This window comes from Pezoporus occidentalis, unplaced genomic scaffold (assembly GCF_034315485.1).
Source record: "Pezoporus occidentalis ecotype Australia unplaced genomic scaffold, CSIRO_AGI_Poc_V1 ctg11, whole genome shotgun sequence".
Classification (NCBI taxonomy): Eukaryota; Metazoa; Chordata; class Aves; order Psittaciformes; family Psittacidae; genus Pezoporus; species Pezoporus occidentalis.
Window position 1 is genome coordinate 10,501,513 of NW_026912886.1, and position 14,880 is coordinate 10,516,392.

General features: G+C 48.7%; 1 protein-coding gene across 5 annotated transcripts in view; it reads left to right on the top strand.

Moving 5' to 3' along the window:
• Window positions 1-14,880, top strand: part of NTRK3 (neurotrophic receptor tyrosine kinase 3) — a 209,110-nt gene that overhangs the window by 32,976 nt on the left and 161,254 nt on the right. For all 5 annotated transcript variants that reach the window (XM_062630676.1, XM_062630692.1, XM_062630667.1 and 2 more), the window contains 2 exons: window positions 1,430-1,504; window positions 2,819-2,890. In XM_062630676.1, coding sequence (XP_062486660.1) covers window positions 1,430-1,504; window positions 2,819-2,890 — 147 coding nt within the window. The remainder of the gene's footprint in view (window positions 1-1,429; window positions 1,505-2,818; window positions 2,891-14,880) is intronic.

The following is a 14,880-nucleotide window of genomic DNA, read 5'->3' on the forward strand; positions in this document are numbered from 1 at the left end:
ATGAACCGTAACTTCAGCTGTCATGCAGCAGACAGTTGGGAGCTTACTCTGTGTCCTTACAGTAACCCCTCTGGGTATGCAGGCAATTATGGAACATGTGGAAAGCAGAGGTGGCTCTTGTGGGTCTCTGCTTTTCTTAGATTTGCATTGTGAGAGCAGAGAAACATGTTTAGATTTAGTCCAGGCTAATTTTAGCTGAGTTTTTCTTTCTTGGGCTGGATGGTGTTTGGGATATGGCTCAAACAGGTCCATGTACTTCTGTCACGCTAATTCATCTGGCCTTGTGCAAGCGCAAGGCACCACAAGTGCTGGAGGAAGAATGTGTGGCCCCTGTGACTGCTCTGGAAGTGCTCAAGAAGTCCCTCTTCTGCTTACTCTGGACCACTATGTGAGGTGCTGCAACCTTACTGAATCACAGAATCATGGGATGATTCTCAGTTTTGGCTTATCACTCCAGCCCTACATCACTTTGACATATTTCCTCTTGCCAAAGACAGAGCTAACTATTGCATCAAGGCAGATGTGAGCTTGGATGAACGTGTTCATGTTCAAAGTTGGGCTTGCTCACATACTGTCTAAGGGGACCAGCCAGATGTTTTTCCCTCTTTGAGAGAGGTCCACCTCCACCTGCTCCCCAGCAAAGACCTTCTTGAAAATGTTTGTACTTTCTGGTGGGAGGGTGCTCAATTTTAACCTGAGAGAAAGCCTGAACTGGCCAAGCACTGCCTGGGGGAGGAGGACCGAGCTCCTTCCCCATCATAGAGCATTGCAGCTTGATAGTGGCCGCAGCCAGCCACAGTGCTGCCAGCATCGCTCCTGTGCAGCCGATAACAGGGGACCCCATTCTCAAGGGCTGTTGGTCTGTCACCTTCCCCTGGCTCCAGTATTTCCTGAGTAATCAATCGCATGGTGACAGGTCTATTTCTGGTTTTGTTCTCTATTACATACCTGCCAGAGTGCCCCGGGCAACTGAGCAGTTCATAATAAAGGCGCAGTTTCCAAGCTAAGTTGGCTGCTCTCCTGCCAGCAGCACTTCCAGACAGCAAAGACGAGGACACTGTTTGTCCACACCTGGAGAGACTGGTTAACATATATATATATATGTTTTTTTTCCATTTAGGCACTGAGTTGTTGTTGAGAGGTTTTAGCTGCTTTTACTCATTTTGTGTGAGCTCTCAGTTGTGTCTTTGTTTCACTGATGTGTGCAGAGATGGCACTGACTTGTACAGTGATGTTCAGTGGCTTGATTGCACATTCCAACACTTCAAACTGTGGGTAAATCCATTTAATGTGGCTTTTCCAAAATGTTGGGAGAGCACAATGGGGCTGGGTTGTAGGGTACACCGTGGTCCCTGTTTGTGTCATCCCCTGCATGTGTAGAACAAGCATATGGCTGTGCCACAGCTGAGCCTTTCCTTCTTCCCCACAGACACATAGAGAACTGGAAGAACTTGCAGACGCTGAACGCTGTTGACATGGAGCTGTACACGGGACTCCAGAGGCTGTGAGTATGTCCTGTGTGTGTTGGGGGGAACAGCACTGGGCAGCCTCTTCCTTCCAGCAAAGAGCTGTGGCTTCCCTCCATCAGCTGTGGTGCTCAGAGCATGTTTAAGCTACCGGCTGTGATGTATTTTGCTATGAGACTGTGGATGGAGATGAAGTGATTTTTAGTCCTTACTTGGGTCTGTTGGAAGGGAGATTGCTAGCTCCTGACAGCTCTGTCAGCACACATCAGCCCTGACCTCTCTCCTCCCCTGCTGTTCTGGTTCTGGGCTCGTGCGTTGTTCTGACTCATTTCGGCCCCACAATGCAAAATTCCAGCTGCCTCCACCGATCCTTCACTGCTGGGCTGTTGGTTCTCATTTAGTGCAGTTGCCATCACAGTGCTGCTGCGTGATAAGGGAATCACATCTCCCTGTACAGCGCTCTGAGCACCAGGACAGGTCAACTGTGTGCGTCACAGAGGGGAAGCTCAGGTCCGTGAGGCTGAAGGGACTTGCCAGGTGCTTGAGAAGCCTGGCCAAGTGAGGATACTGCCCAGTCTCTTAAATCCTTCTGCATCCTCCTGGAGCTGGGAGTGACCTGGGTGCTGCTTGTGTTACCCAAGGTTAATCAGAGACTGGGAGCTTTCCAACAGGTACAGCTTGTGTGTGAGCTGGAGGAGGGGTGAATGCTGTTGAGCACTCAGTAACCCAACCCCAGCAAGCTGAACTTTTAACACACATATACCTTGTAAGCAGGCTGGCTCCTGTTCTTATCTCACCTAAGAAAGCAGTAATGGAGTCCAGCATACATTTGTTTGCAGCAGATATTGAGAAATCCTGGTCATAGTCCTGAGAGAGCTTCTCCAAAACAGGATGGGAAGAGGATTCCCCCTTCAGCATCCATAGTTCCCTACACAAAATACTTTACCCTCTTTATCAGTGCTGCAAGCAGGAGGGGTTTCTCTTAGATTTGAGGGAGGGGAGATGGTGGTGTTGGGGTTAGGCTTCCTGCAGGAGCAGGCATTGCTGCTTGTGGACATGGAGGGAGAGGAGCAGGGGATGCTCTGTGCCACCCCAGCAAGACTCTGTGGGTGTGGGGGGACAGTCTCACCCAGCAGCCACTCTGCGCTGAGCCTCTGCTGTCGTCATATCAGATGAAGCTGAAAAGCCCAATTTCCTCTTAGCTTGTAACTCAGAGAGGCTGTCTGGGAAGAGATGTTCCTCCCCAGGGGGGTGAAATCGCCGGTTCCCAGTGCAGCTCGAGTGCTGAGTGCGGGGTTTTAGAGCACTTGTCCACCCTGACTCCACTGCTGCCCTTCTGCATCTCTTTGCAGGACAATCAGGAACTCAGGACTACGAAACATCCAGCCACGCGCCTTTGCCAAGAACCCTCACCTACACTACATGTGAGTGCCAGCAGCTTCTGCCCTCTTTTCCTTCTGCTCCCTGTGGGAAGGCAATCCCCAAAGTGCTTGTCGAGATCAGTGGGAGGGGAAAGGGTTGTTAGTGGGGAGAGAGAAAAGCAAATGTGCAGGAAAAGGCAATGGGCTATGATGCAGGATGAGATGAGGTCCTGCTGGGCAGTTGGTGGGTTTAGGTTTCTAATAACTGCCCTGGCTTTGATGGCTGCTCAGCCTCCCAGTGAGCAAGTGCACATTTCCCTTTCTGCACTGTTTGGGAGGGAGGCACATGCCCCAGCAGACAGCCACATCCTGCCCTGCTCATCAGCTTTTGTGCTTTCCTTGGGCACAGGGCTGCCAGCTCTGCTCCTAATTACTGACTGCTTAAACTGGTCTAGGGTGGGGATGTTTTGTGCCAGAGAGGCTGGAGTCCTGTTATCATGGGACATGGCACAGGTGTCCAGCTGCTGGCTCATTGTTAGACAACAACTACAGTGACCCTGCGGATTCCCACATCCATGAGGCCAAGGGCACTGATTTCTTTTCTTAGATGGGTATTTACTTTTTTCAAGGTGATAAAGGGAAGCCTGAATTTCAGGCTGGTGTGCAAGCTGCTCCATGGCATACCTTGTCAAAGCGACTGCGTCCAAGATCAAACCCCTCTCAGCTCTGGTATAGATAGAAAAGGTGAAAAGTGTGAGAGGCTCCAGCCTGAGGCATGGGGTGGATGGAGAGTATGTGAATTCCTGCTTCTTGGAAATCGTTGTTAGTGGCTTCTTTGAAATCGGTGCTAGTGGCTTCTTCCATGAAAAATGGCCATAGCGTGCATCCGTTTAAGCCCATGGATGCATGTGGCCATCAATATGGGCATGTTCCTCAGGCAGGGAGATGGATGCGACCTGCAGAGCAGGATAGATTTGTCTTTTGATGTTTGCTCAGAGATGATGTGAACTGAAAAACCCCAAAAGCTTCCTTTTTGGAAAACCTGCTACAGTTGCTAAGTGACAGTAAAGTACTTGCTAAACAGGAGATCTGCAGTACCAAGGGGCAGGAATAGTTAAGGGCTTTGTGAACAAGCACAGGGTCTTTCAGAGTTTAAAGAAGTGCATATTTTGTCATAATAAACCCTCATTAATGCTGACTGCTGGGACTTTCCTCATTTCTGTGCTCTGTTATTTTGATTTGTAGCTTTTGTTTTGTGTTTTCTGTAGTTGTTTGTTAGTGGGAACCTTCCCTCTGAATTCCTTTTCCTCTGATGCTTTTTTCGGGGGGATTGTTTGTCAATTGTACAGTTGCTGTTTCTGTATCTAGCAGATAAAATGGATACTATTTGATTACTGACAAAATTACTTTGAATGTTGTAGTTTAAAAGGCCATGTATGCTCATTTTGAGGCTGAATGTGGTGTTAATGTGCACATATGCAGGTGTTGCTGTTTTTTCCAAAACTATTTGGTTTTGTCTTTTGATATTACTTTTGAGACTGGGGGGGAGGGGGGGAACCTCTTATATCCATCTTGTGTCAAGAGTTAAGGTTGGTATGTGGTGATGAAATATGTGTTTGTTTACTGCTTGGGCTATATAAGATTGATCATGTTCTTAATGTCTTTCTTTGTTTTGTGAAGCTTGAGGCAAGTAAGTATATTATTTGGTTAGTGTTGCCAGTGCGTTTTGATGCTCTTCCTGGGACCTTGCAGCATAGATTTTTGCAAGGTGGATATCACCCATGGTGGATGCCGGGCACCTGGTGATGGAGACCCGGTGTTTGCAGGGATGGTGGCTCCTTCCTGCTCATGAGAGGCTTTTGGGCCACAGTGCTATTGCTTCCTTGCAGCCAGGCTGCTGCTTCTGGGGTGCCTCCCAAGGCTTTGAACATCCTGGCAGGAAGCCGGTGCCACCCGGGCTCCTCTTTATGGCCACGGCATCATGAGAACACATCGGGTGCCTCCTTGGCTGCTCTGCAGCTGCTGCCTCCTGGGGAGCTCAGCTCACCAAAGGCCTGACATTTTCTGCAGCTGCTGCAGGTAGGAGCCAGGGATAAAAGGATTAATGAAATGTCACCCTGCTGTAAGTTTTAGGCTGCTGTAACCAGGTACAGTAGCTGGCAGGAGCATGGGATCCTGTCCCAGCCCATTGTGGCGGGCCTGGCTGCACCTGGATGGGTGCGAGGTGGGGACTGTGGGATGGTGTACTTAAAGCTTGTTGAGTTATGGCTATGTGTTACTGCTGCTGCTCTGGTTTTCCTTCTTTGCTCACTGTTCTCATGGTCACAGGTGGAGTTGAGTCAGTAAGATAGCAAATGAACCTAATAAATGACAGAGAGGTTTCACTGCCAGGGAGTGTTACCACAGGGTGGCGGAACCTTGGGCTGCACTTTTCCAGGGTGTTACAGCAGGGTCTGAGAAGCAGCAGGCTTTTTTCCACATGAAGCTTAAGTATGAATTGTGAGGGTTCAAAAGCTGTGTTCTTTCCCCTCTTCCTCCCCATAGAATCCACTAGGTTGGAAAAAAACCATCCTGGTTTAAATCCCAGCTTCCTGCTCATGTGAGCTTTCTCCCAGTGCCTTCCATCAAGGTTTTCCCCTCTCAGATGGGACAGATAACACTGCCTTCTCCCAACAGCTTCTATTTCTGTCCTTTTCTCTGTGCATGCGTTTGTCTTCAGCCCCCAGCTGTGCAATCACAAGCAGACCTTGTAGCCAAGATTTGTGGAAGTTCATGTTAGCAGGTGATGCAGGTGAATGTCGGAAATGTTTGGTGTTGACAGAAAACCTCAGTCTTTGGCTTGAGGCTGTACAAGAAGACTTTAGGATGATATGGTTTCTAAGTTTCAGACACATAAACAATCTGAATACATATTTATTGTGTTGCTGTGTTTAGCACAGCTCACTGAGGAAAAAGTCTTGCATGCTTTCACTCTGTCCTTCTAATAGCACTGAAATGCCTGAGCCAATCTATTTGAATCTGATAAAGGGTTACAAGTTATGACAATATCAAGTTCCTACATGAATCATTACAATAGAGAGACAAATAGTAAAGAGAAGTTGTAGTGCCTTGTGGGGAAGAATGCAGCATTACTGCTTTCCTCTTAAGCACTGGAAAGTCCCCAGGAAACTTCAGGTTCACAGCACATCAGGAATCAGTGCACAGGAGGGGATAGGACCTGTTTGCTGCTGGCCAAAGAGTCCACCCTTTGCTGGCTGTGGGACAGTAGAACTGCACATGTAGGAGAGTAGGCTCCCAGCTGCAAGCATGTAGGTGATACTTAGAACCAGACAAGTTGACATTTGCCATGCCTGAGTCCCCCTTTGCTGGGAAGCAGGTACTTAAGAGACTGTGATTCCCTCTAAATGCTTTCCTGGGCAGCTGCCTACTCAGTCAGGAGTCACTGCCTTGTGTTTGCAGAGGGTAATTGTGCACACCTTATTTATTGTGTAGTTAAAGAAAACAAATTAAGGTTGTGTAATTATAGAGACAGGCACACTTTTAAATAAGGCTTAAGTAGTCAGATTTCTATTTAGAAAATTAATAATCGCCATTTCTGTCTGTGTTCAGAGGCTCTTCTGAAAGTGTCTTCTGGAGGTTTATACATGCTCTGAATTGGTTTGTGGGCTGGCCAAGACACAGCTCCCATCAAAGAGCGCTCTCAGGGCTGCTTCTCAGAGTAATGATGGGGTTGAGGATCATGCTTCCTCTTCCAGTCTTCACCCAAGGGTCTTGAAGATGGAGACCCTGGAGTGCTTTGTGCTGAGTGTAACTTTGAGTATGGCATGGTCACATCACCTGCTCCACAGGCATTTTTATCTGTGTGAGCCTGTCAGCCTTTTTCTACCAAAAATGAGGATTGAGGAGGACCTGGATGGTTCTGGCAGGGATGGACAGGAACCTGCTTTGCCTGGTGGAAGACTGAGCTGGCTGATCTGTGGGCTTGTTTACAGAGGTAAACCTGAGTTGTGACTAAACTGCAGCCTCCCAGAAGCTCTCCTGTAGGTTGTGCTGTTTTCTGAGGATAGGGTTAGCTTTGTGTCCTGATTGGGTTCAGGGCAGTTGTGCTGTATTGTATGAACCCAGTGCCCTGCCACTGAAGGTAGTATGTAGCTTTGAGATGGGAATTCCCATAGATGCACTACGGTTGCAGGCTGTGGTAGGAAAGAAAGTGGGCTGCATCCCCTGAAAATTGAGGTGGCTGGGGCAGCACAAGGTTGGGGAGTTGCTCTCTGCCCTCTACAGTGTTGTTTTAGGACAGTACTTGATGCCCCTCAACAACTGAGGCCTATGAGCTTTTGAAGGGCTGCAGACAACTGTCTTGCAAGGCTGGCAAAGTTCACCTTCTTTGGTCTGTGTGTTTGGGAGCTTGAGATCTCACACTAAATAAAGAAATAAACAAAACGTCAGATGTTGAATTATTGGAGGTAAAGCAGTGTTCCCTCTTGGTCACAGCTTGAGGGTCATTTTCCCCTGCTTCATGGTCAATGATCTATTGCCTTGTTCTGAAAGAGCCATTTCTACATATGAAGCAGGGCTAAACTGTTTTGTTCTCTTCTGTAACCAGCTCCAGGCCCTGTGACTGCCTGCAACTCTGTGCTTGATTCCAGATATCCTATTACCCTTCCTCCCCCTTCCTGGTGTTTTCTCTCTGCTTTGTCCTTTCATCACTGCACTGCTGTCATCCCTATCCTGGCAGTCTCCTAACCCAAACTGGCATGTGTTAATTGCTGTTGATTTCCCATCCACACTCTGGAGTCACTGCAGCCTAACAAGTCTGTGTATATCAGCCAGGGCACAGTATATGACTATATGTAAGCTCTTAGCTCACTGAAGGGTGAAGTAAAATGCCTTACCCAAACCACATCCTTAATAGTCTAATGCATTTTATTTTGCATTTGGGAAAGACTAAATAAGAACTGGGTTTCGCCACGAATATAGGCAAAATAAGAAGTATGGGATTTAAAGAGCTTTTAATTTCCATTAGGTGAATGTTCCTTTACTATCCCTAATGAGGCAGGCAGCTTGGGTACCCTTTGATTCCCATTTGTACTCTAAGGATATTCCTGCTCCAGCACCTTCTAGAAGCAAAACTCTGTGCTACAGTTTATATAGGGAGTCATTTTCCCCCTCATGTCTTCAGTTGTTCTATAAAATGCTGGGCATGCTTGTAGTGCAGTCACTAAAATAAACAGTGGGAACATCTTTGCTTCCATAAGCTTTCCTGTTCTACCCCCATCTGCATTGTCCCTTGGATGGCAGCGTCCTTGCTGATATGCTAATCAGCAGCACTGGTTTGGTGTCATGTTTATTCCCAATTGTTACCACAGGTAACAGTTAACTGGAATAAGCAGTTAACTGCAGCCATTCTTTTTCTGCAGAAGCAGAGGTAGGACCCATCTTTTACCAGCCATTGTACATGAGGCCAGAGGAGAAAACAGTTCCCTGCAGGACTATGGTTTTCCTTCAGGCTGGGTTGAAATCATTTGACCTGCATTCAGAGGGCTGGTAACTAATTCCTGGCTGCAGGCTGCTTCACTCGGCCATGGAGAAGGGTTTATTGTATTGTAATAGGAGGTGGAATGATAAATTTGTGACTGATGTACTCTAGTGGGACCCAAGAAAGAAAGTTTCCAACTCAAGCACTGTGCACCTTGAGGCAAGGCTTGTCCTGTCACGGTTCCTCATCTGAAAGCCTGGAATAATAACCTCTGTTTTCTCTTGTTTTATCTGATATATTTGCACTGTAACACCTTGTATGGTTTCTAGTTGAATTGTGGGATGCTGTTGCAATGTAAGATGAGTTATAATAACACTATCACAAATACCTTCCTTCCTTTGAAATGTCAGTATGTTCTTTCCAGCTGCATATGTGCCTATGAGACTTATTTCCCTTTCTGAAGTTTGATCAGTTGTCTCAACAGACATGTGAAATGGGCAGCTGTGGCTATGCAAAGGTCCTGGGTTTTTCTATCCCCTCTTAAAAAAAGTCTGCAGATGGGATGTTTTGAATGATGCTGTCATGCATGGGTGTGTGTCTTTTTACAAGCCTTGTTTACTTTAGACTAGTGTACTTTAGACTAGTTGGGGTGTTTTGGTGGGCTCACTCTCTATGACATAGTCCTTGCTGTGTGACAACAGCCTGATGGATGTTTGATTGTGAGCTTCCCTTCAAAGAGAGACATTGCTCTTGAATGTGATCCTGAAGATGATGGGTACTTGTGTCTTGGTTAACCCTCACCACATCTGTGATCACCAGCAGCACAGAATGAGCTTATTTCTGGAGATTCAGGCATGATAAGGACCAGATCTGGTTCCTAGGCTTCTGTGGTCGCTTACAGCATCCTCTGGCTGTCCCTTTTGCTTGCTCCCCAAACCCTGTGGCTCAGTTGATTAGATGTTGGTACAAGAGCATGTTTTAACTGCCTGTGCCAGTGTAAGAGGTGCTGTACAGGGAGGAAGATCCTCTCCAAGAGGGACATGAGGACATGAAAACCAGTTTGAAAGCTTCTGGGGAAAAAAGTGAACAATCATGGCAGGATGAGTGAAAGTTCAGTGACCACACAGGTTACCTCACTTGGGATTTTAATTTCCATGATACTGTTTTACTAACAGTGTGATTGCATGGCTGATTCTCCCTTTTTGATATACAGGTGTCGTGGTTTAAACCCAGTCAGGTAATTCGTTCGCTCACTCCCAGTGAGTGGTGCCGAGCTGACAACAATCGAGGTCCGTGTCCGTCTCCCCCCCCTGCCTCCCCGCACCGGGGCTCTCCCCTTCCCCGCTCCCGGAGGAACGGGGAGGAGGATCGAGAGAGAGTGCAACTCCTACGGGTTGAGACAAAAACAGTCCAGCAACAAATCACCACCGCTACTATCAGCTACAACAATGATAAGGGAAAATAACAAGGGAAGAGAATACGTCATCTCACCACCAGCCAACCAATAACTCGCCCCCCCAGGCCCAACCAAGCTCCGACCGATACCTCCTCCAACCCTGCAGTCTCCCGGCCCTTCCGGCTAACTCCCAGTTACCTCCTGGGCATGACGTGCTGTGGTATGGAATACCTCTTTGGTCAGTTTGGGTCAGGTGTCCTGTCTCTGCTTCCTCCTGGCTTCCCCTCCTCCCTGGCAGAGCATGAGGCTCACAAAGTCCTTGGCCAAACCAAAACATCGCTTGTTATCAGCTCTGTTCCCGAGCTGAAAGTCAAAATATTGCACTGCACCAGCTACCAAGAAGGGGAAAAATGACTGCTACTGCTGAACCCAGGACAACAGGCAATAAGCACCAGAGCAGAAAAATAGAAACATTAACATCATATGTTATTTGAGCAATAAGATAGGACAGGGCGTGAATGATGGGACATTAATTCACGATGGTATGTGACTAGGCAAGAATTTAAATGTCATGAGTTAGGCAGTGGTGTGTTTTATTGGAATTATAAAATCTTACTAGAAAACTGGCAGAGGGGGGTGGAGTTTCCCACCACCCTGCTCCCTCATTTGTGAAGGGATGAGCTGCGAATTACGTTGGATGCAAGAGCCTGTGGGATATTTACAAGGCTACCAGTCAGAGACAGAGGTCTCTCGGCCCCTGGAGCGGTGGGTAGCCGTCTCTGAGGTCGTGGTGACCAGCAGCTCTGCAGGAGCCCACGGGTGTCCTGTGGGGTGAGACCCTGCCAGACACCGTGCGCCCCGCGGGGCCGCGCTTCAGCACCACGGACAGGGGCGGCAGCCTCCGGTCCTCCCTGCCCGCACCACCAGCCTCCTGCCTTCCAACAGAGATGCTGGGCTTCCCTGCTTGGAATCATAGAATCCACTAGGTTGGAAACGACCTTTAAGATCATCAAGTCCATCCGTTACCACGGCACTGCCAAGTCTGCCCCTAAACCATGTCACTAATGGCCTTATCTGTATGATCTTTGGACACTTCCAGAGACAGTGATTCCACCGCTGCCCTGGGAAGCCTGTTCTTGCTTTCCAGCCTTCAACCCAGGCCTGGCCTTCCTGCTTTTGACTGGGTCTCTCTGCCTTCCACTCTGCAGATTTACAGCCTCTCTGCCTCTAACCCTGCTCTCCACCCTCCTGTCTTCTTTGTCTGAAGCTGGTCTTCCCTGCTGCCAGATCAACTCTGACCTCTTGGTCTGCAGCCTAGAAGCAGCCCCAGCCACCCTGCCTGCAGCATGGGCCCTGGCCTCTAGCCTCATCCAGGCCTCTTGGCCCTCCCTGCCTCTTTGCTTGCAGTCTGGCCTCTGACCCAGCCTCCCTTCCATACCCCTTGTGCAGCCCCAGCCTGCAGCTTGGCCTCCCTGCATGCAGCCCCTTTGCCCTTCTCTTGGAACAAACTCATTCCCCTTCCAGCCCCAGCCACGCACCTCAGGGCAGTGAGTGAAGCAGTAGCTGTGCACAGCTGGCTGCAGCTGTAAGCTGGATCAAGACATTAGATGTGAGCCCACCAGAGGGGTGGCCAGCTTGATTTCACTGCCAGCAGTGCCTTTATTCTTCCATTTCTCCTCCTATGCAGCCAGTCTGCCAAGGTGCCTGTTTGACAGATGCAGCACAAACTTTCTGAACTGCAGTGGCTCCTGGCACTGGCTTTGTTCTGCAGCATGAATGGAGTCGTCCTGCAGCACTGCTACCTGGCTGCTGGCTGTGGGTGTCTCACATGAGTAGTTCTGTGGGAGATCTGCCATCCAGCCTCCCTGCAACTGCAACCCGTGGGCTTTGGTTAAATGTTTGTTGTATCCAGTTGTGCGTGTTGATAATTGTGAGTAATTTGCTGTCTCAGAATAAGAAAAGAATGCCTGCTGCAGTCTGAAGTACTCAGTGCTTCATGATGATTAGGCTTTTCAGTTGAAAATATTCTTCACAGTGGCCGATGTTTGAAGATAAATTGTGGGTGAAAGATACTTCTCCTTTTTAAGTACATCATGTGTTGAGAAGAACAGGAAAAATGTAACTACTGTGTCCAGAAATTCTTGTGTTTTCTTCGACAGAGCTAATTGTCAAAACCAAAACATGCTTCTGCTTTTGAGGTGGTAATAAGCAAGGAGTGCAGCAAGCAGGCTCTGCTGGACTCTGCCTATATTAAGCCAACAGTTCTCTGTCTCCCTAAGCCAAATGTGTCTGGGCTGTAATGAGGCACATGGTACCACTGCTCAGGTACAGGTGCAGGCAGGTCTCTATTCAGAGCATTATATGCGTGCTCAGTTGCAATCAAGAGCATTTCTGCCCAAAACGCCATGCCCATGCTCAGGTGTGCTCCAGATGCCTGCTGCCTCCCTGCTCTGCATCCCCACCAGCCCCTGGAGGGAAGCAGCAGCCTGGTGTAAGGCAGATCCCTGCTTGATGCTGTCTGTCTCCTACACTGAGTGTTTCTCTTGCTGTTTGATGAGGCATAGCTGGAGCACATCAGTCTCACCTCCCACTGTGGCCAGGAGCCTCCACACAGCATGGGACATGGCAGCTGCTATCTCTGCTGGCTGACAGTGTCCCTTTGGTCCCCACATGTGCACATCCCCATTCCAGCACACTGCCTCTGTGTGCTCCCTGGCTCTGGTCCCTTGTGGTGTCCATCTGCTTCTCCCTGAAGGGTACAGGTAGCTCTGCTCCCTGCTGAGGTGGGGTGAGTGCTGTGGGCTGATGGCAGGCTTTCTTTTCATTAGCTGGTGTAAACACAGCTCTTTGGCAGCAGCCTGCTTTTCTGAGCCCAGGAAGAGCATTTTTCCTTTTATCTATAATTTAATGAAGTGTCAAGCCACTGAAGTTTTAACGGTAATAAGCAGCAGAGGAAATTTATTTATTCACTGCAAAGGTGGGTTTCATTCCAGGGCTGTGGGGGTTTTTTATGGTTCTCTCACAAGAAACGTTGGCTGCTCATGCAACCTCCCTTCCAGCATGTTCAAGAGACCTTCCCTGTGAAGCTCACCACTGCAGTTCCTGCCTGGCTCGGTGGCTTTCCAGCCCCTCTCCCACACAGCACCTGTGGGCCAAGTGAACTGGGAAAGGAGAAACAAGGAAAATAGAGTGAGGTGGGAGTATTCCTGTGCTTGGTGAGGTGTAATGGGAGAAAAGGAAGTCACGAGTTCGCCGTTTTTCACTTTTTCCTGTTGCTGTGCATCGCTTACATCTGCTTCCCAGACCAGCCTCTATGATGGATTTGACTGCTGAGGAAAACCAGGGAAGGGCTTTTTTGGGATTGCGTGTAGCGCTTGCCTTCTGTCAGCCTATGAAGCTGCCAGTGGTGAGTGGGGGCAAAAAGTAGATCCATGTCATATGGAAAGACCGGGACTAAGGTGCAGGAGAGCAGAGAGAGGAGATTGGGGATGGTGAAAGATGAGCAGGTGCGATGATGTGGCTGTGGAGGGACAGAGACCGGTCTGGAGACAGGGGGCTGAAAAAAAGGATTAGAACAAGGAGTCATTGGGAAAGGCGGTTGAGATGGAGCAGAAGGGGAATGGGGCATAGAAAACCTGATGGGGAAAACTGAACTGGAGAGGAGACGGGGAGGTTAACTGGGATAGAGAAGAAGCATGTGTGTGGGGAAGCTCTGCAGGAGGAATCAAATATAAGGGGGAAATAGGTTTACTCGCAAATACTTGGGAACCATGCCTCTGAATTAACCAGAACCTTCCTCTCCTCCTTTGATGTGGCTGTGGAGGCAATATTAGAACCTCCTAATTATTTTTCTTGGACGAGTTTTGCTATGCTGATGATATTAATTATTCTTAAAGGTCAACAGCACTCACTTGAATCCCCTTCTGTTCTATCATGTAATCAGTTAATTAATTGGAAACCATTTAGCAGTGTCTGCCGAGAGCTTAGCCTGCCTTATGCCCTGTTGTTTTGCTATTGCTAGGATATATATATACATATATATATGTATGTGTGTGTGTGTGTGTATTCATATTTGTACTCCTCCTTTCTTCAGAGGCTCTGCAGAGTGCTTAGCACCATCCCAGCCATCGCAGCCTGTGGCACCCCTCAGGCAAATTCGGGCTCAGGCCTAGCTGTTACTTTTCCCTAACCTCCAGCAAGAGCAGTGTGTTGAGGTTATTCAGGGCTTATTGTTTTCTGGGCATCTAAGTAGGGGAGTTTATTTCAGTTTAAATTTGATGCAGGAGCCCTCTAACAGCTGAGAGCACAGCCAAAGTTCAAGAGAGAAGAAGGACCAGACCCTATCCCAAACCATCTGTGCTCCATGTGTTGAAGTTGAGGCTCTGCTGTGGACCTTGTCCAGCTCTCCCAGTGTCTGCCTGTGCATTGGGGGTGGGCCTCTTGAGTACCTGTCCTTGCTGCTTCAGTCTATTCAAAGAGGGGAGGTGGTGGGAAACACTCAGAGCCTGGGAGGGCACGTGTGTGGGGTCTAGTTTCAGCACGTACTTGGAGATGCTGGGTAATGTCTCTTAGGTACAGCTCTCCTTCCCACAGAAGCACAGAGCTCTCACACAGCATGATTGGGTTTGCTCTGGGTCCATAGGAAACCTGTGAGTAGGAGGCATTCCCCTGTCGTCCTCTCTTCCTAGCTTGAAGAAACATGCAATTTGAAGCAAACAGGCAGGATAAACGCAACCCCTCGCTGGAGCTGGCAGCTGGCAGCCCTTGTTCTCAATCAGCACATATATCCAGTGCTATTTCTGCGTGCTGAAGCAGGAGGAAAGCCGAGTGCACAGCTCCATTTCAGGACTAACGGATCTAAAATTACTACGTTTTGGGAGAGAAGAGATGGGGTGGGGGCTGAGGCCATCTCAGCTGCAGGAGGGCAGCGGGTAGGAAGGGCTCTTGCCCGTTGCAGGTTGAAGTTTCTTTTCCTTGAGAAGAAGACTGCATGTTCCATGGATGCGACTGGACTCTGCCCTGCAGGGGAGCTGGCAGGCAAAGGAAAAGCAACTGCAGGGCTGACCCAGCTTTTAACCTTTCCTAGAGTCCTCTGAGAGCCCAGATGTCTTTGGGAAGAGCAGTGGAAACTGCACACAACAAGGGAGAGATGAGTGCAGTCCAGAGGGCCAGATCCCT